The following is a 25648-nucleotide window of genomic DNA, read 5'->3' as shown; positions in this document are numbered from 1 at the left end:
GGGAGGAGGACAGGAAGAGGGGGTAGGAGGGAGACAAAGAGGAACACCGAAGTGAAAAACATTGATCATTTGCCTCTCCCGTAGCTGCCCTACTAAAGATCAAACCTGCAACCTAGCGGTATGTGCCCTGACAGGGAATCAAACCAGCAACTTTTTTGGTGCACGGATGATGCTCTAACCAACTGAGCCACCCTGCCAGGACTCCTCTTTTTAAATGAAATTAATTCAATGCAAAGAAATCATACATAGAGCATGAATTACAAATTATATAAAATTTATCTTTTTTGTGAAATAAAACTTCACTTATAAAGTTTCAGATATATCTTACATATGGCTCACATAAGGTCAATAATACATTTCTAGCAATGAGAGCTAGCTCTTTATTCATTTAAGAAGTTTTTCTGTTGTGTGTGGTGGGCATAGGGGTAGGGAGTCTTCAAATGATTTACTGAAGAACTCTTCACCTGATAAGAAAGTTGGCAGCTAACCATAATATGGTAAATTCTTCATATTCTTTTAAGCCTATTTCCCTAAGTAAGGGTGTAGAGTTGCTGTATCATCCAAATTTTCTTGTTAGAGATAAGATGATATCTAGGACTGTAATTCCTACAAAAACTTGTAGCTTACATTGTTAGTGACTCCTATTAAGGCCAAAGTACAATAATATTTGGGCTTCATTAGCAACAACTTTTTAATAAAGAATCAAAATCTTTCCTTATCTGTCAAATTCTATATAACCTCACTCCATCAACATCACTGTCCTTATATATATCTGACTGAACAGCAGCAATAGTCTCAGTGCATGAAAAAATAGCAATAGCACTTTCAAGTACACCTGAAAGATTTTAATTTCACAGAGGATTTGGATATAACAAAATACTTTCAAAACACCCAGAGAACTCTAAATATAGACTTTGCTCATAATTCTTTAGCCTAAGACTCTGACCATCATTCATATTTTTTAGTCTATGGCATTAGATTCTACTTCCAAAGATTCACACATATATTCTCAGACATTTTCCACATATGGCTCAATGACATTAATACTTTCATCAGTCCCTAAGACTAGTTTTGTAGCTTCTAAGCTGAGGATATAGAAGCATTGCTCAGAATCAAAATATCATACACAAGAGGTTAGCTGGTGAAGCCTATAAGCTGTAGTTGCAGGGACCTAGAAAATTGAGGATATCTGATCTGAAGGGGTCCAGAAGAAACTAAAGCACTCTTGCTGATTTTCATTTCTAAACTTGCTTTCATAATGTCTTAAAAGGTGGCTAAGTCATTTCTGAAATATTCAAAATAATAATAAAATACATACAGTACATACTCATTAGCTTTTTAAGAAGTGACTTTCCTTAAATGTCAGATTTATTATTTGTTCTATCATCTTTATGGTTTTTAATAAAAGGCTTAATTAAAAATGAATTCCATGTGGGATAATGGAAATGTTCTTAATCTTGATTGTGGTAGTAGTTTCATAGGTATATACGGTCAAAATTTATCAGAATGTAAAGAATTCTTTAATACTATCTGCTTTTAAGAGCTCTTTGTATATTTTTGGATAACAGTCCTTTGTCATATGTGCCTTTTGCAAATATTTTATCTTAGTCTGTGATTTGTCTTCTCATTTTCTCATAAATGTCCTTTGCAGAGCTGTGGGGTTTGTTTTGTTTTTGTTTTTTTAATCCTCAGCTGAGGGCATGCTTATTAATTTTAGAGAAAGGGAGAGAGAGAGAAACATTAATGTGTGAGAGAAACATCAATTGGCTGCCTCCCCTATGTGCCCTAACTGGGACCAAACCCACAACCTAGGTATGTGCCCTGCCCGGGAATTGAACCTGCAACCCTTTGGTGTATGGAACAACACTCCAGCCAACTGAGCCACACCAGCCAGGGCCAGAAGTTTTTAATTTTAATAAAGTCCAGCTTTATCAATTGTTTCTTTTATGGATCATAACTTTAGTTTTGTATCTAAAAAGCCATTGCCATATCCAGAGTTACCTAGGTTTTCTCCCATGTTATATTATAGGAGTTTTATAGTTGAGTGTTTTACATTTAGGATTGTGATTCATTCTGAGTTAATTTTTGTGAAGGGTATAACCTCTGCAGAGATTCATTTCTTTGCATGCAGACATCTAGTTGTTCCAGTACCATTTGTTTAAGAGACTATCTTTACTCCACTGTATTATTACTGCCTTTGCTCCTTTGTCAAAAGTCAGTTGACTATACTCCTGTGAATCTATTTCTGAGCTGTTTGTCAAATAATGAGAAATACATATATTGGTCTCCACTACCAGCTCCTGACACAGGGCCCCTAAAATCTTTATAAATTCCTAAATGATAAGAGCACTAGGAGCACCTCTTATTCTAATATTTGGTCTCTGCCCCCAGTTCCTGACACAGAGCTCCTAAAACCCTTGTAAATTCCTAAGCGATAAGAGCATCTTTTGTTCTAATGAGGTGATTCTGGGTGACTCTGAGTAGCCCCTGGGTTGAGGGTAGGGGGGTAGGAACTAGTCACCAGAAACACCAAACCATGATTAGAAGCTAGTAATTTTCAGCACCATCTCCCATTCTCCAAAGAAGGGGGAGGGACTAGAAATGGAGTTAATGATTGATCATGTCTACATGATGAAGCCACTATAAAAAATCGCAAAAATACAGCATTTGGAGAGCTTCCAGGTTGGGGGGCACATCAATAAACCAACCCCAACTCCACAGGCACTGAAGCTCTTGCACTTGAGGCTTTCCCAGACCTCACCCTATGTATCTCTTCAGGCTGTCCATCTATATCTTTTATATCCTTTAATAAACTGGGTAAACACAAGGTGTTTCCCTGAGTTCTGTGAGCTGTTCTAGCAAATCACAGAACTGAACAGGAAGGTCATGGGAACCTCAGATTTGTAGTGTGTAAGACAGAAGTTGTGGGTAACCTGGGGACCTACTATTTGCAACTGACATCTGAAGTGGGTGGCAGTCTTGTGGGACTGAGCCTTAATCTCTGGGATCTGACGCTATCACCATGCAGACCTTAAGAACTGAGTTCAATTGTAGGACACCCAGCTGGTTGTCACAGAATTGTTTGGCGTGGGAAAACCCTCCCACACAGCTGGTATCAGAAGTGTTGTAAGTATGGTGGTAAAACTTCTGGAACTAATAAGCAATTATAGCAAGGTTGTAGGATACAAAATTAATATATAAAGTCAATTGTTTGCCGATATACCAACAATGAGCAAGTGGAATTTTAGATGGAAAACACTGGTAATATGACAGTAAAGGAGAAACATGGGCTTGGAAAATGAGGTTTTTTCAAACCCTATTCCATTGATCTATTTGTTTATTCTTTTGCCAGTAACAACCTTGTCTTGATTGCTATAGCTTTATAGTAGTAAGTCCTGAAATCAAGTAGCATCAGTCACTTGACTTTGTTTTTCTCCTTCAATATTGTCTTGGCTATTCTGGGTTTTCTGTCTCTCCACATAAACTTTAGAATAAGTTTGTCGATATCCACAAAATTACGTGCTGGTTTTAATTGGGGTTCACTGAATCTATAGATCAAGTTAAGAGCAACTGACATCTTGACAATATTGAGTCTTCTGTTCATGTACATGGATTAGCTCTCCACTTAGTTCTTTGATTTCTTCGGAGTTTTCTAACTTTTCTCATATAGATCTTATATATATTTTGTTAGATTTATACCTAAGGATTTCATTTTGGAGTGAGTTAATGTGAAAGTATTGTGTTTTCCATCTAAAATTCCACTTGCTCATTGTTGGTATATGGGCAAACAATTGACTTTATATATTAATTTTGTATCCTACAACCTTGCTATAATTGCTTATTAGTTCCAGAAGTTTTCTGTCAATTCTTTTGGATTTTCTATATAGACAATCATGTCATTTGCAAAAAAAAAAAAAGGACAGTTTTATTTCTTCCTTACCAATATGGAGGTCCAGTGGTGTGATACTGTAATATAATAAAAAATATGTATTTTGATTTTGTCCCAGTTTCCTAGTCAAAGGTCCTAAAACCCTAAGCCATAAGAGTGAAAGAAGTATCTTTTGTTATAATATTTGGTTTCTGTCTCCTGCCACCGAAACAACTCCTGGAACAGAACAATAAAGATGAAAGGAGTCTTTTGTGATTCATCCAACCCTTTCAACTATACCTGACTTTATATTGAGGGGACTCCTGGAAAGCCCTTAAGATGGAGGCACCAACCATGTGATTAGAGGGCTGGAACTTTCAGGCCCATCCCTGACCACCAGAGAGGGGCTGGAGATTGAGTTCAATTACCAATGACCAATAATTTAATCAACCATATATCAGGAACCCTCCATAAAACAACAAGTTCCATGGGGACAGAAGCTCCTAAGCTTGGGACTCTCTTCTGGATCTCACTCTATGGTACCTCTTCATCTAGCTGTTCATCTGTATCCTTTATTATATGCTTTATAATAAACTGGTAAATGTAGGTGTTTCCCTGAGATGTATAATCATTCTAGCAAACTATTGATCCCAAGGAGAGGGTCTGGGGCACCCCTAAATTTATAGCCAGTGGGTCAGAAGTACAGGACCTCTCTTCTGTGTAAACATTATAGTTGCTTAAAATGCTGACAGGGTAGGAGAGAGAAAAACATTATGAAGTACTAAGGTTTTCAAAGAAAGTAGTAAATAAAAATAACATTTTTCTAAATGGTAAATGACACCAATTACAAAAGAATAGAACATTTTCCCAAAGAGAAAACGTTTGTCCAAATTTCTACAATTTGTCCAAAACTACTCAATTGCTAAATGGTAAATCTAAGATATAAATAAAGGTTTTTGTAATGTTAAAGCTCATTATATGGCATTCCTAGAAAGAAAATGCCCAAATTTTTAAAATTTTCAAGTGTTCAAATCAAAAGGCACATTCCTAAAATAAAATAAATTATCAAATGAGGGAAAATACATAGGACAAGATTCAGATTTTAAATTTACCCTAAAAGCTTTCAGAAAAATAAAAATGGTTTGATAAATAATTCAGACAGTGGAAGTTAATAACTATGAAAATTAATCATCCCTTTAATGAGATTAACATTTGATATATTACTAAGATAAAACAACTGAAATCAAGTTTTTATACTAACTACACAGTAACACAGATGTAAAATAGATACTTAAAGAAGCCATTTTATTTCTTTAAGAAGAATATTTCAAAAAGTTAATACAGAAAAAGTTTAGCAAGTGCTTAGGGTCTCAGTGACAGTACTTTAAAATTACTAATTCTTGCCCGGCTAGGAGTGGCTCAGCGGCTGAGCATCGACCTAGGATCTAGGCAATTGGGGTTCGATTCCTGGTCGGTGCACATGCCCGCGTTGTGGGCTTGATCAATGACTCGATCGTCGTTGATGTTTCTTTTTTCTTAAAAAATATATCTTTATTGATTTCAGAGAGAGGAAGGGAGAGGAAGAGAGAGAGAGACAGAAACATCAATGATGAGTCATCACTGATCAGCTGCCTCCTGCACGCCCCCCACTGGGGATCGAGCCCACAACCCGGGCATGTGCCCTGACCAGGAATCGAACCCCGATCGCCTGGATCCTAGGTCGATGCTCAACCACTGAGCCGCGCCTGGCCGGGCTCATTGTTGATGTTTCTATCTCTCTCTCTCCCTCTCCTTTCCCTCTCTGAGATCAATAAAGATATGTTAAAAAAAAAATCCAGGAGATCGTGGTTTGATTCTCAGTCAGGGCACATGCCTGGGTTGCAGGCTCAATCCCCAGTCAGGGGCGTGCAGGAGGCAGCCAATGAATGACTCATCACTGATGTTTCTATCTATCTCTCCCTCTCCTTTCCTCTCTCTGAAATCAATAAAATTAAAAAAAAAAAAAAAAAAATTTTAAATCAGGAAAAAGAGAAGGATGTCTGCTCTCAGTTTTACATATGTTTATGTTTTATGTATATTTAAGTTATATATGTATATTTTAGTTTAAACTGTGTAACTGTAAAACAAAGATCAAAGAACAAACTAAAAAGAATTAGTAATTTTACTTTATTTTATTTTTTAAAATATATCTTTATTGATTTCAGAGAGAGGAAGGAAGAGGGAGAGAGAGAGATAGAAACACCAACGAAGAGAGAGTCACTGATCAAGCCTGCAACCCAGGCATGTGCCCTGACCGGGAATCGAACCCCGATCGCCTGGATCCTAGGTCGACGCTCAACCGATGAGCCACGCCCTGCCAGGCTTTTTCCTGATTTTAAAGAGAAAGCATTCAGTCTTTTAACATTAAGTATAATATTGGTTGTGGATTTTTCATTGATACCCTCCATCATGTTTAGGAAAATCCCTTATAGTTCTAGTTTGTTGAGTGTTTTTTACCATGAAATGTTATTGGATTTTGTCAAATGCTTTTTCTGTCCATTGAAATGATCATGTGATTTTGCCCTTTATTCTATTCATACAGTGTATTACATTACGTTTTGTATGTTGAACCAATTTGTAATCCTGGTACCAATTTACCAATCCCATTTGGTAAATGGTATATAATCCTTTGGCACACTGCCAGACTCACTTTGGTAATAATTCTGCTGAGGATTGTTATGTTTATATTCATAAAGAATATCAATCTGTAGTTTTAATTTTGATGTCTTTGGTTTGAGTATTAGAGTAATATTGACCTCATAGAATGAGTTGGGAAGTATTCCCTCCTCTTCTGTTTCTTGGAAGTTTATGAAGTTTTGGTGGTGTTTATTAAATATTTCATAGAATTGAAGAGTGAAGACATCTAGTCCTGTGATTTTCTTTGTGGGAAGTTTTTGATCACTAATTCTCTCTCTCTAGTTATTACAGGTATATTCGAATTTTCTATTTCTACTTGAGTTCATTTCAGTAGTTCATATCTTTCTTGGAATTTGTCCATTTCATTTAGGCTATCTAGCTCAATGACATAATTGTTCCCAGTGTTCCCTTATAATCCATTCTATTCCTGTATGGTCAGTAGTAATGTCCTTTCTTTCACTCCTGATTTTAGTAATTTTTAGTCTTTTTTTTTTATTGATTAGTCTAGGTTAAGGCTGGTTGATTTTGTTTATCCTAAGAACCACTTTTTTTTTTTATCCTCACCCGAGGATATATTTTCCATTGGTTTTCAGAGAGAGTGGAAGGCGGGGGAGGGGGAAGAGAGGGAGACAGAAAGAGAAACACTGATGTGAGAGAGACACATCTATTGGTTGCCTCCTGCACGCACTCTGACCAAGGCTGAGGATCAAGCCTGCAACCGAGGTACGTGCCCTTGGCTGGAATCGAACTCAGGACCCTTCAGTCTGTGGCCTGACACTCTTAACCACTGAGCAAAACAGGCTAGGGCATAAGAACCACTTTTGGTTTCACTGCATTTCTCTACTGTTTTTCTATTCTTTCATATATTTCTGCTCTAATCTTTATTAACTTCTGAATTAAGCATGTCTTTTATTTTCTGTTTTGTTTTGCTTTGACATCTGGGAAACTGTTGACACTGGAAGATTGGCCCTCCCAGAGTTTGCCAATTCCTAGAAATAGTAAACTTGCCTGTGAGAGCACCTTTAATATGCAGATCAACCAATCCAGAGCCCATAATTTCAACCACCTCATGTATCACACTCTGGGCAACTATTCCCCAGCCTTAATCATCCCAGGGCCAGGTACTAGACAACTAGTAAAGGCTCCAACACACCCCAGAGCCCTTTGAAATTACTCAGACTAGGCAATCCTAAATCTGTTTACCTGGTCTCACCTATCCTTCCCACAGAAACCACAATAAAGGCTCTTGCCCACTTTTCCTATTTTCTGCCCCCCACCTCCTAACCAACTCAAGAGCTTCCCCATGTGCCTCCCCCTCCCATGGCATGAAGTATCGTCCTCCTCTTGGGAATCTGTGAATATAACAGATTTTTTTAATGGCAATAATCTCCTGATCATGAATAATTATAAAGACGACATTTTAAAACAGTTTCTTCTCCTTGCTTTAGATTTAGTTTACATTTCTTTTTCTAGTTTCTTAAGTTAGAAGGTTAAATTATTTAATGTATTTCTTTTCCTTATAGCACTGTTTTAGCTGCATCCCATAAATTTTGGTGTCCTGTATTTTTCCTTTATTTGTCTCAAAGTATTTTCTAATTTCCCTGGTGATTTTGTCTTTGATCCATTGGTTATTTAGAAATGTGTTGTCTAATTTCCACATATTTGTGAATTTCCCCAAATCTTCTTATTCCTTGACTTCAGATATAGATCAAAGTGTAAACCTGGGCAAAATCTCTATGAGAGAATATTTACAATCATTCCTACTTCTAGCCCAGATGGTATTAGCAATAATCTTTCACGAGATACAGAAACCAAATGAAGACGTTGAGGACTATTAGCAAAATCAGTTATACTTTATATTTATATAGCATTTTACAGATTACAGAAAGTGTTTTCATATCTATGACTGCATGTAAATAAATGAATTTTTAAAAAATATCTTAAATACAAGGTGTCCTGAAAAAATGTATACACTACTAAAAAATGATAGCTCAACTGAAGTTTCTTCCTTTTCAGATTTAAGCTATTGGAGTTAATAATTATTCAAAGTGTGTATACATTTTTTGGGGACATTCCATATTACTTACAACACAAAATAGAGAAAGCTAGTAAGTTGGCAAAAACAAAATACCTGATAGGTGTTGTCAAAACTGTCATACATGAATCTGGTGATCAAGGATGTCTTTCCAACTGAAATGAAAAGGAAAAAATTCACTCAGTTATTACATTGGTTCTTGAAAAATCATTTTACAAAGAACTGCAATTAAATTCAATGGGAAATATCTGCAAAGGTTCTAAAAATAAAAACACACATAGCCCCAAGTTTGTTGAAATGCCTTTTTCTAATTAAACAGATAACAGTCTCTCAAATTAAAAGCACAAGTAAAGAGTATTTACTTAGTTAAGAGTTGAGGAAAATGAAGAGAAAAGATGGAGGAAAACAATCAATTATGTTGATACCTCTGATTTACGAAGAGGCAAAGCAGATATTTACTTGGGTCCTAACAAAAAGAACTAGAATTACCCCGTGAATCCATTCTAGTTAACTTCCTGGACAGTAACCTGAAGAAACTGAGGTTCCAGTCTGCTTAATTAAATGAATCAAAGAAAAATCCCTGGGAATATAAAGACTAAAAGGTCCTACGAACAGTGTGAGGGCTGCAAAAACTAGACTGTTTGAGTGAGAAAGAAGGGACATAGAAAACTGTTTTGAAACTCATCTCAGAATCAGAGCTTCATCAACTGATGAATGGACAAAATGTGATATATTCGTACAATGCAATATTACTCAGCCATAAAAAGGAATGAAGAACTGATATATGCCACAACAGGGATGAATCTCGAAAACACTATACAAAGTGAAAGAGGTCAGTAGCAAAAGACCACATATAATATGATTCCATTTATATGAAGTGCTTAGGCAAATATATAGAGACAGAAAGTAGATTAATAGTTGCTTAAGGATGGGGCGATGGTAGAGAATTGGGTGGTGATGGTTAAGGGACGCAGAGATTCTTTTGTTGGTGATAAAAATATCCTAAAACTGTGTAGTGATGGTTGCACAACACTATACTAAAAACTATTGGATTATATACTTTAAATGGGTGAATTGTATTGTATGTGACTTTTATCTCAATATGTAGCTGTTAATAAAAATTTATGGTGGTGATGGTTGTATGACAATGTGAATGTGATGAATGCTGCTGAACTATACACTCAGAAATCATTAAAATTGTAAATTTTGTTATGTACATTTTACCACATTAAAAAAAAAAAAACTACCAAAAAATTTTTGTTTTTTTAAAATCTAATATTGGAACACCAAAGATAACTAAAAGGAATGCTAAAAGCAAGAGCTGATTAGTAAAGGTTAGAGAAAATAATTATTGGGCCTCTAGAAGACCAAATTATACTAATTTAAAAGATAATTATACAAATGGTAAAATAATTCCTCACATAATATTCTTAGAATTCAAAAATATTTAGGATTCCATCCAGCTGCTGTTGCTCAGTGGTTGAGTGTTGACTCATGAACCAGGAGGTCACCGGTTCGATTCCTGGTCAGGGCACATGCCTGGGTTGCAGGCTCAATCCCCAGTAGGGGGACATACCCGAGGCAGCCAACCGATGTTTCTCTCATTGATGTTTCCATCTCTCTAACCCTCTCTCTTCCTTCTCTCTCTAAAATCAATAAAAACATATTTCAAAAAAAAGAATATTTAGGATTCCAAGAATATACGGCTGATATTCGCATAAAAGAAGTCTCAACTGGGCCCGGGCTGTGTAGGTCACTTGGTTGAGCATCGGTCCCATGCACCAAGAGCTCAACAGTTTGATTCCCGGTCAGGACACATGCACAGGTTGCAGGCTCCATCCCCAGTAGGGGGCGTGCAGGAGGCAGCCAATCAATGATTCTCTCTCATCAGTGTTTCTAGCTCTCTCACTTGCCCTTCCTCTTTAAAAAAAAAATCAATAGAAACTTTTTTTTTTTCTAAAGTCTCAACTGCTTCATAATTCTTGGTCAGTTAGACTGGGCAGATAATACTGAAACAGACCAACTAGATATTTATATTTTACCACAAAAATAAGCCACTATATAAGATTAATATGCTATGATAATAATAGTAGCTCAAATCAGATGCTACGATTTCAGTGACAGAGCTAAGCAAAATAAAAACAAAAAACCAACTACCTGTAGTCACTATTCCATCATAGTAATGAAAACAGTTGAAAAAGGTACCTAAAGACTACAGCAGAAAAGCACAGCTGCAAGCAAAACTCACTGCAATTCTATACCAAAACAGAGAATCAACTAAACCAAGCTAGTGGTACTTCAATGTAGCTAACCTGGTCAACAACACTAAAGTTCAATAAATCTAGTAGTCCTCTAAAGACCTAAATTGAATAAAGATTTTGTTTCTTCTAAAGTTAAAAATAAAACAAAACTACAACTACACTTGTACAGTCACATTAAAAAATGGGTCTAAAGTTGTTTTTAATAAAGGTGCTTTATTCCTTTACAATAATATTTATGTTGAAAGCATTAGACCTACAGTACAAGTTTCCAGGATAAAATGGAGACACCCAAAGTAAAAACAAAAAATATTTACCTATGTAAGAGATGAAGACAGAAAAGATACATAAAAGACTCACTCTTAACAAAGATAAATAACAATTAAACAAATAATTTAATGCTTAGGTGACTACTATTTCTCATTTCATCACAAAACTAAATGCTAAGGAACATGGAGGTTTGGGGATGAGAATGAAAAACAACTATGAGTAATAAAGACCCTGACCACCAAAGAGTGTACAATACAGTGAAAGAGACACACACACACACACAACAGTGAACATGGAAAGAACGGTGCAAAGCTTCCAGCTTCTACACTGCCAGAGGTATCCTTCCTTAATTTTATAAAACATCCCAAGGCACTAGGCCGGGCATGGCTCAGCGGCTGAGCATCAACCTAGGATCCAGGAAATAACGGTTCAATTCACAGGCAGGGCACATGCAGGATTGTGGGCTCGATCCCCAGTCATGGGTGTGCAGGAGGCAGCCAATCAATGAGGACTCTCTCATCACTGATGTTTCTAGCTCTCTCTCCCCCTCTCCCTTCCTCTCTCTGAAATCAATAAAGATATATATTTTTTTAATTCCAAGGCTCCCCTATAGCCATAAGATAAAGTTAAAAATCCTTAGCAGGCATTCAAGGACCTTTACAATCAAACTTGAGCCTAGCCTTTTTAGTTTCATCTCCTATCCCTGCCAAACATAAACTTCACCTGACAATGATGGAAGGCTATTGGAAGACTATTAGTTATTCGAGCATAATATGTACTTTGAAGCCTCTGAAATTTTGCTCATGTAACCTAATTTTGTGGAACTTTTCTTCCCTGGTTACATTACAAATTTGTAAATTCAGTATCAGATATAGTTCTGCCTGAAGGAAGGAAGAACTAAATTACCTTTCAAAATTACTGTCAGCCTAAGATTGTATTTCTATCAGTATTTTAGATGGCAACAGGGCCTTTATTTTATTCCTACAACAAAGTCACCATCCTTCTATGAATGTATCTTAAGGATAAAAAGATGAGTTGGAGCCCTAGCTGGTTTGGCTCAGAGGTTAGAGTGTCGGCCCTTGGACTGATGGGTCCTAAATTCGATTCCAGCCAAGGGCATGTACCTCGGTTGCAGGCTTGATCCCCAGCCCTGGTTGAGGACCACGCAGGAGGCAACCAATTGATGTGTCTGTCTCACACTGATGTTTCTCTCTCCCCTTTCCATTCTGAAAAGCAATGGAAAAAAGATGAGTTGGAGCCCTGGCCACAAAGCTCAGTTGGTTAGGGCATCTTCCTGATATGCCAAGGTTGTGGGTTTGATTTTGGTCAGGGCACATACCAAAGAATCAACCAATGAATGCATAAATAAGTGGAACAACAATCAATGTCTTTCTCTCTCTCCCTCCCTCCCTCCTTCCCTCTCTCTCTTTCCCCCTTCCTCTCTCTCAAATCAATAAATTTTTAAAAATTATTTTAAAAAGATTAGTTGGAGCCCAGCCGGGCGTGGCTCAGCGGTTGAGCATTGACATAGGATCCAGGTGATCAGGGTTCGATTCCTGGTCAGGGCACATGCCCGGGTTGTGGGCTGCATCCGATCAATGACTCTCTCATCATTGATGTTTCTATCTCTCTCTCCCTCTCCTTTCCTCTCCCTGAAGTCAATAAAGACATATTTTAAAAAAATAAAAATAAAAAGATGAGTTGGAAATAATCTGTACCCTCAAAGAACAGTCCAGTGGCAAGTTCAAAATAAGACTGACTTTACCATCATTACTCAAAAACTTTAAGTGTAGAAATTTAATATAAGGAAAAAAGCATGATCCACTCTCTCTTATGGGGAAAAAATAAGAAAAACTGGCAATATAACACTTATCTCAAATTATCTTGTTTATGCATTTATTTACTAGTTTACCTCCCCAACTTACAAAGGTAAGATACAGAACAGGAACTTCGTCTTGTCTTGTTCATGGATATACTAACAGTGTTGGACCCTGCCAGGCACTGAATAAATTAATCAATGAAAAAAAACTTCACCAAGTAGACAGCATTCACTACTAAGGTAATCCAGAGTCTGGAAGACAACAGCCTGCAACAATCCTTGCATTCTTGGAAAAATGAAAGGGGATAGTTCATAGGGACATACTTAAAATAAAACTCAGGAAATTGAAGTTTTAAAACCAGGAGACAAAGTTTACTAATTTACAGTAAGAAATAACTTTCATAAGGATGGAAATATGACTAGCAAATTTTCTCATTCAAGTTGTACACTTACAACTTGTATGCTTTTCTATCATGTTGTACTTCAACAAAAAGTTTTCCTTATAAAAAATCTAAATAATCATTATTCAAAATAATCACCTTATAGGGTTTTATACACACACACAATTAAAATACACATAGTACGTAAAGTTAAAAGGAGGAGTGTAAGTAGAGTTAGAGTTCTAAGGTCCTTGCATTGTCCAGAAGGGTAAAGGAATCCATTAATGGTAGACTTTTATAAGTCATGGCTGCATGCCACAACTTCTAGGGTAATCACTAAATAAAAGAGAAAAAAATGTATAACTTCCTAATTAATAAAGAAATGAATATGGGATGATTTTTAAAAGACTACAAATTCAAATAACACAAGATCGAAAATATCCAGGGGGGAAAAAAGCATATGAAGAAGACAGTAGATTTATTTTAAATCCAAAAACAGTCATATGTTGTATAACCATGTTTTGGTCAAAGACGGCTGCATGTAGGTTAGTGGTCCCATAAGATTATGATAATGAAGCTGAAAAATTCCTATCACCTAATGACATTATAACTGCCCTAACGTAGTAGCACAACATATTACTCATGTGTCTGTGATGAACAAACCTATGGAAAAGTATAGCACATACAATTATGCACAGTACATATTTGATAATGATAATAAACTAATAGGTTACTGGTTTATGTATTTACTATACTATAATCTTTATTGTTATTTTAGAGTGTATTCTTTCTACTTATAAAGTAATACAAAATAAATAAAATCAATCAAGAAGTTCTGATAAAAGAAAGATTATATTGAGGCAAGTAAGACCATCTAAAACTAGCAAACAAGAATATTTCATTATCAATAAATATGACTCTATAGAATCCAAAATAGAATCTATTAAGTATTGTAGATGTACTCCTGGTTTTGTCTGAGCACACCTAGCTCTTGCAAGAAATTAGTTCTCTATTTAAAAAAGGAAATACTGCCCTGCTCGGTGTGGCTGTTGGTTGGGAGTCGTCCCATGCACCAAAGGGTTGCCAGTTTGATTTCTGGTCAGGGCACATGCCTGGGTTTCAGGCTCAATCCCCAGTAGGGGGTGTGCAGGAGGCAGCTGATCGATGTTCTGCTCTCACATTGATGTTTCTCTCTCTCTCCCTCTCTCTCTAAAAATCAATTAAAAATTTTTTAAAAAACAAAAAAGGAAACATTGTCCAAGCAATCTCATAATCCACTCTAATATTTCTAAAACCTTTCAGTCAGGAAATTCTTCCATATCTGACTTAAATTCACTATGTTTTATGTTTCAGCATAAGCCTTTGTATTCTTGTTCAGATTTCAGAACTGCAAAGTAGCTATTATCTTTTCTGTAAGATACTACAAATCTAAAGACTTTTTTCAGTTGTACTTTTGCCTTTTAGATGAGACTGAACAATTCTCATTTAAATATTACATTTTAATTCCACGATTATATAAACCTGATTTTCCTTGTGTATAAACGGCATTTTGAAATAATTGATAGCTCAGTATCAGAGTCAGTAACACAACCCATTAACAAATGTTATCAAAGCAACTGAAGTTTACTAAAAACTAATTGTTTCTCATCTTACTCTAACTGTAAGTTACATATATTGAAAATTTTGTCATATAAATTACAAAAGTCCAGTACTGCAAAATACCCGAGAGACACTTAGCCTTATCTAACAGATTTAGCTGATATACTTTCCGGAAGTGATTAGTTTTTTTTCATTCTTATGGTTTGAGGAACACCTAAGTATCCTGTACTTTCTGCACATATTCCACCTACACAAAATTTATCAAGGAAAGGTAGTGTAATTTAGTGTTTTAGCACTGGAGCTCTAGAACAAGATGGTTGCGCTGAAATCCCAACTTGACCACTTTACTAACTGTATCCAACTGGGACAAGTTACTTAACCTCTCTGTGCCTCAACTTCCTCATGGTAAAATGGGAATAACAGTAGTACTTACCTTGAGGAACTCTTTTAACATTTTACTTGGAAATATTAAGCTCACAGAAAAGTTACAAAAACAGTACGGAGAGCCTTGGTCGGTTTGGCTCAGTGGTTAGGGCATCAGCCTGTGGACTCAAGGGTCCCAGGTTCAATTCCAGCCAAAGGTACATATCTCGGTTGCAGGCTCAATATCCAGCCCTGATCCGGGGGCGTGCAGGAGGCAACCCATCGATTGTCTCTCTTACATAGATGTTTCTCTCCCTCTGTCTCTCTTTCTCTCTCCCTCCCTTCCATTCTCTCTGAAAAGCAATGGAGAAAATACCCTCAGGTGAGGATAAATAATAAATAAAATAAAAAATAAAAGTTTAAGATCACTGATGCAGCCAATCTAAACTGTTCAGTGCTCCTGGTCTCTGACAGTAAAATACTTTTTTACATCAAAAGAACTGATGTAGTCCTGGCCGGTGTGGTTCAGTTGGTTGGAATGCCGTCCCATACACCAAAAGGTTGTGGGTTTGATTCCAAGTCAGGGCACATACCTAGGTTGCAGACTCATTCCCAGTTGGGGTGCTTACGAGAGGCAACCAGTCAATGTTTCTCTCTCTCCCTTCCTCTCTCTCTAAAATTAATAAGTCTATCCTCAGGTGAGGATTTACAAAAATTAAAATAAAATAAAAAAGGATTATTTAAAAAAAGAACTGATGTTTAAAAAAAGGTAAAATACCATGAAAAATAAGTAGTCCCAGGCCAGGCATGTGCTTTTCCTTGAGATCACATTTCCTAATTTGTAACATATAACATTTGTTTGTAGTCATATCTTCTACAGTAATCCAAATTGACATTTCTTTTTTTTAACCTCAGAAAGAGTGGAAGGAGGAGGGGAGGGAGGGAAACATTGATGTGAGAGTGACACATCAATTGGTTGCCTCCTGCACCCACCTCCAACCAGCACCAGGGATCAGCACCAGGGATTGAGCCTGCAACCGAAGTACGTACCCTTGGCCCGAATGGAACCCAGATCCCTTCAGTCCACAGGCTCTAACCACTGAGCCAAACCAGCTAGGGCCAAAATGACACTTCTAAAAGTACCTCTGCATTTCAAGACAATAGCAACAGGTAGTAAAAAAGGAATTCCCAAATTACGTATTTCAACATTCCTTTATTAAGCCATGTACACTACTGAAATATAAAGAAACCGCAAGAGTTTATAGGGAGATTACCAAAGTTGATGTCACTTATTCAATCTGAGGCTTCATGTACTGAAACAACTTACTTCATTACACAGCACAGAACCTTAAATTTTTGATAAGATAAATAAAGGTCTACCTAACTTCAAATCAGTTCCCAGAACATGTCTTAATATCATTTGACATGCTATGAAGTGCTATACTAAGAGCAAATAATTTAGCAATAGCTTTAACAAAATAAAACTAATTTTGCTCAACTCAAAAAAAGTGTGAAATCCTGGCCAGTCTCTCGCTCTTTTTTTTTTTTTAGTGAAATGGTGAGGGCTATAAATTGGGTTCCCTGCCCCCTTAAGCATCTGCAGTATCCCTGCATACCATCAAGTAATATAAGTATAAAACGTTACTGTCAAACCATTAATTATATAAGGAAAAAATGTAGACTTCTCCATAGCAAAGATTAATATATGCTATTAGCTTTAGTTAGTTTTAGATTCAATCATCATTCATTCACCAAATATTTCTGAGTACCTACTATGAGCCTAGCACTATAGGAGGCAATGTGGATACAATGAACAACAGCAAAAAAATAGTTTTTAATCTTCATGGGATTTACATTCTGCTATGGGAAATAGACAAAAACAAGCACATAAAAAATAAGAATTATAAATGTGGTAAATGCTATTAAGAAGACAGACAAGGCTTTGCCACCGATTAGTCTCTGAAAGCTGAATTGTGGAATTCTAAAACCTAAAGATAAATAATTCATGAAGAGTTACATCAAGATGACATGAATTCTACAGACCTTTACTAATTTACAAAAAAACTATAAACACTGTCCATAAAAACAGAGATCAATCTTTCACTGTCAAAGGTGTTGGATGGCATTACTTGGAAATATAGTAGCCTCAAAAGATATTAACCTCACAGTTCCACAGAGTTAAAAATAAAAAGCATATAAACAATCCTAAAAAAATTCTAACAGAGGAACCTAAGGAGACAGGACAACTAAATATGTGTTATCCTGAAATGAATGCTGAAACAAAAAAAGATAAAAACTAAGGAAATCTGAATAAACTATGGACTTCGTTAATGTATTAATATTAGTTCATTAATTGTAACAAATGTACCATTACTAATGTAAGATATTAATAATAATGAAAACTGAGTGAGGCTATATGGGAACCCCGTGCATGATCTTTTTGATTTTTCTATAAATCTAAAACTGTTCTGGCCCTGGCTGGGTAGTTCAGGTGGTTAGAGCATCATCCAATACACCAAGGTTGTGGGTTCAATTCCTGGTCAGGGCACATACAAAAATCAACCAATGAATGCATAAATAAGTGGAACAACAAATCCATGTCTCTCTGTCTGTCCCTCCCTCCCTTCTTCTCCCTCTAAAATCAACCAATAAAAAAAGAAAGAAAAGAAACAAGTTTACACTTCAGGAAAAGTCATAAGCAAAGAGACTATATTTTTCCTTGGGAAGGAGGGAAACGGAAAAGATTATATATAAAAGGAGAACAATAATTTCTCAGATCCAACTGAAAGCAGTTTTGCAACTGGTATTAACCTAGTTAGCATTAATATAAAAAATTCAACCTCTGAACTTATTATCAGTTATCTTCTTTCAAATCAAAAGATAAATGTTTTCTATAACCTAACCTAAGAAACCTAGTGGATAACTCAATGTTTGATGAGTTGGGAGAAACTAATCTCTCAATGACTGAATTTTAAATATGGTTATGAAAAGTCTGAGAAAAACAAAGGATGATAATCTCTAAATTGCCAAGTATCAAGTTTGCATAATACAATATAAAATTGGAATTACCAATTCCAATTGGTAATTACAAAAAGTAATTTTAGAGACAGTCATCACAATATTAGAATCCTGTATCTAATACAAACTACAGCGACAGCAGAAGGCTGACCAGGTAAATGAGATAACAATTTCACTTATCAGATACTATGGAATATTAAGCATAAAAGAGCCATTTAGCTGAAGAGATATTACATATTTAAATCTAATTTAGAAAACCAGATGAGGAATCAATTCCTACTCTACTCCAACACTCTCTAACCCCAAAGGAAATCCTCCAAACAAAGATATTCGTTATTCTCAAGCCTTCTCTCACAGGAATTGTAAATATATGATTGGAAAATACTCAAGAAGAAATGGAATGAACATTTTCCCCAGTAATTCCTGTTTGCACCACCATGAGGAGAATCAGACACTGCTTCATGTAGAAACAAGAAAAAGGAGGGGTGAGATATGAAAAATTCCAAGTAAAACGATCATGACATAGCATCTGGCAGAGATCGGGAAAGCATCAACATTGTCAGGGATGAAGAGTCAAGAGAAGAAAATGAGGTTTTCCAACAAGCCACAACTAAACCCGAGGGGCAAAAATCGCCACTGCTGCCTCCAACCCCCCACCACCATTCCATCCTCAAGTCGCCTCCAATTCAGATACATATCCTCTATAACCCAGACTAATTCCCCACCCAGGTGAAAATCATCCAAGAATTTTACACGACCCCCACCTTCCATTACATCCGCACTACTCAGGGCCAAGCCTCTAGGGAAAACAACGCCCAGATCCCACCCTCCTTGCCCAAGGTTGAAGAGGGCTGGTTCCCGGTTCCCTGGGAATGAGACTTGCCAGGATGGGCCTCATGGAGCTGAGGAACTGCGATAAGAGCAAGGGGTAAGGGTGGGGCTCAAGGAAGGGGGCAGGGTGGGTGAGACGACGGAGACTGAAGGAAGAAAGGGATGGACGTGAGGCTGTGGCTGGGCGGAGTGGGGTGGGGACTGGGGAGGGGAGACCGACGGAAGAAGGCCGGGCTGCAAGGAAAGGATACGCCGGAGTCGGGACGAAAGGGTGAAAATCCGACAGACGGATCAAGGAGAAAAGGAACCGGTTGCTAAGAGGGGTTGGCGAACCCCGGGAAAGGCTGGAGGTGGAACCAAGCGCGAAGGCGAGGCCAGCAGGGAGCCTCCGCGGACTGAAGGGCCGCACTGGGGGTGGTGCGGGGAAGCCGCGGCCAGCAGCCAGGAGTGGGGGAGCCGCGCACTCACCGCTCTGCTCCCCCAGGAACACCAGCTTGAATTTCCTCAGCGGATTCCCGAAGTCTCCGCCCGCGGACATGATGGAGCTGGAGGAGCGACTGCTGCCTCAGCCCAGAGACCTCCCGGACCGACGCTGCTCCAACTGGTTGACGAGAAGGGCGGGCACCGAGCTCTCTCGGCCCCTGCAGGGCCGGGCGACGGAGCAAGGCTGGGGCGCAGGACTCCCCTCCACAGACAGGCAACCGTCGCCGCCGCCTCCCGCGGAGTCGCCTAGCACCAAGCGAGGCCCGCGGCTGTGTAGGGAAGGAGGGCGGTGTCGGAAGAAGCCAGCGGTGTGCTGCGAATTCCCAAAGCTGGCGCCGTTTCGTTTTCAGCAACTGGCACCGAGACTGGGGTGAGAGGCGGAGGGTGGCGGAGCGGGAGCCGCAGACGTCTGGGACCTCTGACACGCAGCGCCTCAGCTCCCACAGCTGCCTCCGCAGCCCAACCTGCTGAGTGCGCGTGCCTCTGGCGCGGCGCAGGGCGAGCCCGGGCACGAGCCTACCGCCCCGCCGGCCATTGGCGGGCGTGCGTACAGGCGTGCGTGCGCGTGCGCCCCACAGCCAGCGACTTCCTGGTTTAGCCTGCTTTCCCGGCTCCTCCCGCATAGCGGAGACCAGGGCGTGTTTGGTTTCGACTCCTGTCAGTATTAGCAAGGAGGAGATGGGGCGGAGCCCGGGGGAAGTGAGGTGGGGGTCGAATACGTCACTTACGTGATGAACCAATTGGGAGAGGTCAAAGGCGGGCCGAGCCGGGAGTGAGGTGGCAGCGCGGGAGCGCGCGCGCCCCTCGCTTGGTGGAAAGTGTCGCATCCTGGCGGCCATGGGAAGTGTGGCGCCTCCCAGCCATGAAGGAGGGGGAGAGAAAGTGGGGCGAGGATGCAGTGGACGTGGAATTGAGCCCATCCATGTACAGGTTTGATCAGGGAGCCAAGATGTGTGCTCGGTTCCTCAATCCAGACCCTCAGGCCTGTCTCACGTTCCTCAGATCCTCCCTTCACCCGTGCGCCTACCCACTTTCCCATGTTCTTATAAATCATCACACGTTATCTTACCAGGTACATTGTCGGCTGATGCTCCCAGAAGTTTCATAACTACCGTAGCAGGGGGCCCCCACAGTTTTGCAAATAAGGAAACTGAAGCTCAGAGGAAGGAAATGACTTAACAAAATCCACAGAGACAAGGTGGATGGAACCCAGGTTTTGTCTTTTCCGCCCATTGAATCTTTGCAACCTTCTTATTCATAAGCCCATCACTTCTCTGGCTTGACCTAGCTTGGTTATCTGTGTTATGAGTCTTTGTTCCTCAGATGTTGACAACTCTAGGTGACTCCCACCTTCTACTGTGCCATCATGTAAACCCCTCATTGCACAGATGGTGAAATTGAGGCCCATGTAGGGGGGAGAACAAAACAAAACAAAAACCCACCTTTGCAAAAAGGTCATACAATAAATTAGAGGTAGAGCCTGATTGAGCCCAAATGTCGGGAAGGGGATGTTTTAAAAATCATCCATTCCTCCTAAAGCAGGGCTTCTAAATCTGCTATGGATTGACCCCCCCCCCCCCTTAAATTAGACATCTGAAGCATGTACAGTTTTCTTTGGAGAGGATCCATAGGGTTCAGCAGATTTTCAACCCAGTTCATGACCCAAATGTGAAGGTTAATGTCAGCCAAGAGGAGCCTAAGGAGACATGACAACTAAGTGTAATGTGGATATAACTAATATGACAACTGAACATAAGTTTTAAGCTGAATGGAATTCCCTAATAGAAAAATAACATTATACTAAAACTAAGGAAATCTGAATAAAGGGGGGCTTTAGTTAATAACAATGTATCAATATTGATTCATTAATTGTGACAAATATATTAATGTAAGATAATAATAGAAGAAACAGTGGGGGAGAGGTATATGGGAACTTTCTGTAGTCTGCTCAGTTTTTCTTTAAATCTAAAACTTTTAAAAAACAAAGCCTATTAATACAAGATGAAAAAACAAAAAGTTAAGAATCATCAAACTAGAGAATTTTGCATCCACCTCTCACCATAGTTCAGCCATGTCTCATCATACTATGGGACAGCATCCAAAAAAGTAATCTCTGCCATTGAAGAGGACAATTAAAATCTGGTATCAAAACTACTTCCTAAACCCGGCTGGGCGTGGCTCAGCAGTTGAGCATTCACCTAGGATCCAGGTTTGATTCCCAGTGAGGGCACATGCCTGGGTTGCAGGCTCCATCCCCAGGCAGGGGTGTGCAGGAGGCAGCTGATCAGTGATGACTCTCTCATCATTGATGTTTCTCTCTCCCTTCCTCTCTGAAATCAATAAAGATATATTTCCAAAAAAAAAATACTTCCCACGTTGACAATAAAAAATAAGTCCTTATATTACCATATCCAAAACACATTTATATACATTTTCTCATTATTTGAGGGTTTTTACTTAGCTATAGAAATGGCAGGATCAAACAAGTGCCTTCTCAAACTAGGGGTAAATTGCTGAACTAGAATAAATTAAGGGGAAGAATAGAAGTTCATAAAATATCATCAATTTGGGCCCATCAAGACAAGTTATATCCCCAAACCATCTTCTCTATCAAAATTTACTACTGTTCCTCTCAGCTAAGTGGCAGAAAAAATTTGGAACATGCATTTAAAATTAAACAGTAAAAATGTGAGTCATGCTATGAACATTTGATTTTTTAAAAATTATTTGATTTTAAAAGTAGCTTGTCAGGTTTGGGAAGGCTTCCCCAACCAGTAACCCAGAACCCTGGCACATACAAAGAACAGCCAATATCAAGAGACTAAAAAGAAAAGCTCTTGTAAACAAGAGTAGCTATTTTTTCTTTCTGATGGATATCGGGTTTACATTTTTTCCTGAAATAGTCTTGAAAGTAACATATGAGGATTGAACTTATTGTTACTTTGTACTTCCTCCAGAACTTTTTTCAGAGAGAGAGGATTTCAGAGAGAGAGGAAGGGAGAGGGAGAGAGACAGAGAGAAACATCAATGATGAGAGAGTCATTGATTGGCTGCCTCCTACACACCCCCTGCTGGGGAATGAGCCTGCAACTGGGGCAAATGCCCTGACTGGGAATTGAACCTCTATCTCCCAGATCACAGGTGGATGCTCAACTGCTGAGCCACACCAGCCAGGCTTCCTCCAGAACTTTATGAATCAATTTTTCATGCTGCTTTGATCTCTGTAGTCACCTAGACAGGTGATGCTATACCTATTATTTTGAAGAGAAGTGTGGTATAATCCACCTTATCTCAGATGTTTCCATGTTTTAAGGTAGCATATACAGCCTCATTCTCTTCTGAAGCTGCATTCATATTTATAGACTGCTGTATGTAAATCATACATTTTGCCTTCAGAGCAAAACATGGTCTAAAAGTTACATATTAAGTGCTGGGGCGGGGGGGGGGGGGGCGTGTAACCAAACGGAGAAATTACTTGGAAGAAGGAGGAATTAAAGAAGCCTTTTCAAGGGCACTTTCACCAACACTTTCAGTTCCATAGTTTTCTACACAATGTTCTCTTTTCTCCTCCCTTACACTCCCCTATTCCTATCTATCCTTCAGGTATCACCTTTAAAAAGTCTTCAAGAAGGCTTCTTTGTCTTTTCCCATCCCCAACAATAGTGTAAGTACCCCTGCCTGTCCTCCCATTGTACCCTATTCTTCCCCATCACTTAATGATTATCAATTGTCAGTCTTCCCCACCTGACTGTAAGCTCCATGAGGTCAGAGCTCAGGCCCTATCTCCCCAACATTTAGAATGCTTGCTATACAGTAAGCATGCAACAGGTATTTGCTGAATAAGTGAAATAAATGAGATGGGTTATTTTTAGATTTCTGTAAAGGTTTGAATGGAATCCGGGCATGTGGAGATAGAAGGGCAAAGCATTTTGAAGAAAGAGAACATTAATGAGAGAGGACAGCTTTTTTAAAACTTTTTTATTGAATTTAGTGGTGTGACAATGGTTAATAAAATTATATAGGTTTCAGATGTACAATTCTGTAATACATCAACTATATACTGTATTGTGTGTTCACCACCCCAAGTGAGAGAGGACAGCTTTTGGCAGCTCCAAATTGAAAATACCTAGAGCACTTTTATCAATATAAAACGGATTGTTAAATTGAAGCCCAGGAGTGTGTCCAGGAAGCTATCACACAGAAATTGTAATACTGTATAATTACAGCTTTTCTTTCTGCCTGGAGAGACACAAAGCCTCTTGAAAAGGGACTGAGATTTCATCATATTCCTTGTGGCAGACGCTATTGGCTGTCTGTCCAACAAGGACAACACACACACACACACACACACACACACTTCCACAATACATATTAAAAATGACAGATACTTTTCCACATTCCCTTTAGCTAAGACACAGACACCTAACTTGATCTGAGCCAGTGGCATACGAAGGAAATATCCCAGAGATTTCTAAGATAAATTATCTTCCCCGATGAAAAAAGATGAATGAGGAAAAACTGCCATTTTTCTGCCATTGGATACGGTTATATAAGGATATTTCTAGAGCTAAGACATCTTGTGAACATTATAATTTTGAAGAAAAATCCCACTTATTGATGGCTAAGCAGAAAGTGAAAAGGCATCAGAGAGCCACTATACTATCCCTAGAATTGGCCTTACTCTGGATTTCTTTTTAGCAAAATTAGAAATGTCTTTATATTTAATAATGCCTTCATAATATGTCTTTGTTGTTACTTGCAGTGGAAAGCATCTCTGACATTCTCATCTTTCAACCCTTTAAAACACCTTGCACATGCCATGGCCAGTGTGGCTCAGTTGGTTGGGCATCTTCCTATGCACCAGGAGGTTGCCTTGTGCAAGAGGCAGCTGATGTTTCTCTCTCTCTCCCTCTCCCTTCCTCTCTCTCTAAAAATCAATAAACTATTTTAAAAATTAAAACCCCTCGCACAGTTCCTTGAACATTAGGCACTCAATACTATGTGTGTGTGTGTGTATAATTCAGTAAGAGTTATCAAACTGGACTTGCCTTTCTATTTACTGCTCCCTAAAAAAAATTATTGCTCTTAGAGAGCCAGGAAATCAATAGGAGAAAAACTGTCCAGGTAAAAGGGCTGAAATGATATTGTCCATATTGGAAATAAATAATAGCTTTGGCAAGAATTCAAATTCCATCAAATGTGAAGCCCTTCTAACCCACTCTGTAGGTTATTATAATCATTGATACTAAAAATAATAGTGGGTCAATATACAAAGCATAAAAATGACAAATGCTCAATAATTCATGGTGACCAATTAAATGAACACAACTAAGGCAAGGTATGTTTAAGCAGCTCTCAAGTTTTAAAGGACTATAAGAAAAAAAAAGGGGGGGCGCCTCATGGCAAAACCCATTTTCCAAATACCTTGACCTATATGGATGTGGCACGGGAGAAGTAAAAAGTTTATTTAATCAAGGAGGAAGAGAAGCAATGGTCCTTCCTGTGATTATAGCCAATTTATAAGCTAAGTCAGAAGATATTTTTGCTACAGCTTGATCTACAGAATCTATTTTTTGATAATTCCATTTTGTTCCGTTCATGTGAATCATGGTTCTTGTTATGAAAGATGTGATTTCTCAGAGGCTTAGATGTGGGGTGTTACTTCCAGGCTTTGAAATTGCAGCAAGGGAAGAGATTGCTGCTTTTTATACTAGTCCAGAATGTGTAATAGCTGACATATTGCTGGAGCTCTCCTCTCTTCATACTCTATCCCCCACAAATAATAAAGTCTCCTCTAAGAGTACAGAAGAGTGAATCACTCCACCTGCTACTAAGAGATAATCACTCCATGAGTAGACGAGAACAATTATTTCTACTTCTGTTTATGTAAAGAACAGAGCATTTTAGGACAGAAAAGTGAGACCAATGCTATTTGCACCGAAATGCCAACAAACTGTACAGCAAAACTGTAACTTGCCTAAGATGCCAAGAGAAACCATCTTTTTGTGAATGTTTCTTCGCATTTTTAAATAGCACAAAGCAACTAGG

The 25648-nt window shown here is 38.5% G+C and overlaps 1 protein-coding gene across 2 annotated transcripts in view; it reads right to left on the bottom strand.

Annotated features, from left to right (window-relative positions):
* RAB6A (RAB6A, member RAS oncogene family) overlaps positions 1-20039 on the bottom strand; it is a 53031-nt gene extending 32992 nt beyond the window's left edge. The window contains exons 1-2 of one of the 2 annotated variants that reach the window (XM_016208478.2): positions 19586-20039; positions 8676-8734 (exon numbers count right to left, since the gene is read on the bottom strand). In XM_016208478.2, the coding sequence (XP_016063964.1) occupies positions 8676-8734; positions 19586-19655 (129 nt within the window). In that variant the 5' untranslated portion in view covers positions 19656-20039. The remainder of the gene's footprint in view (positions 1-8675; positions 8735-19585) is intronic. The other variant, XM_016208477.2, reaches the window with a different exon arrangement.
* Between the last annotated feature and the right edge of the window lie 5609 nt (positions 20040-25648).

This window comes from Miniopterus natalensis, chromosome 11 (genome assembly GCF_054644295.1).
Source record: "Miniopterus natalensis isolate mMinNat1 chromosome 11, mMinNat1.hap1, whole genome shotgun sequence".
Lineage (NCBI taxonomy): Eukaryota > Metazoa > Chordata > Mammalia > Chiroptera > Miniopteridae > Miniopterus > Miniopterus natalensis.
The sequence above is the reverse complement of the archived record's forward strand: the minus strand, read 5'-3'. Positions and strand labels throughout refer to the sequence as shown.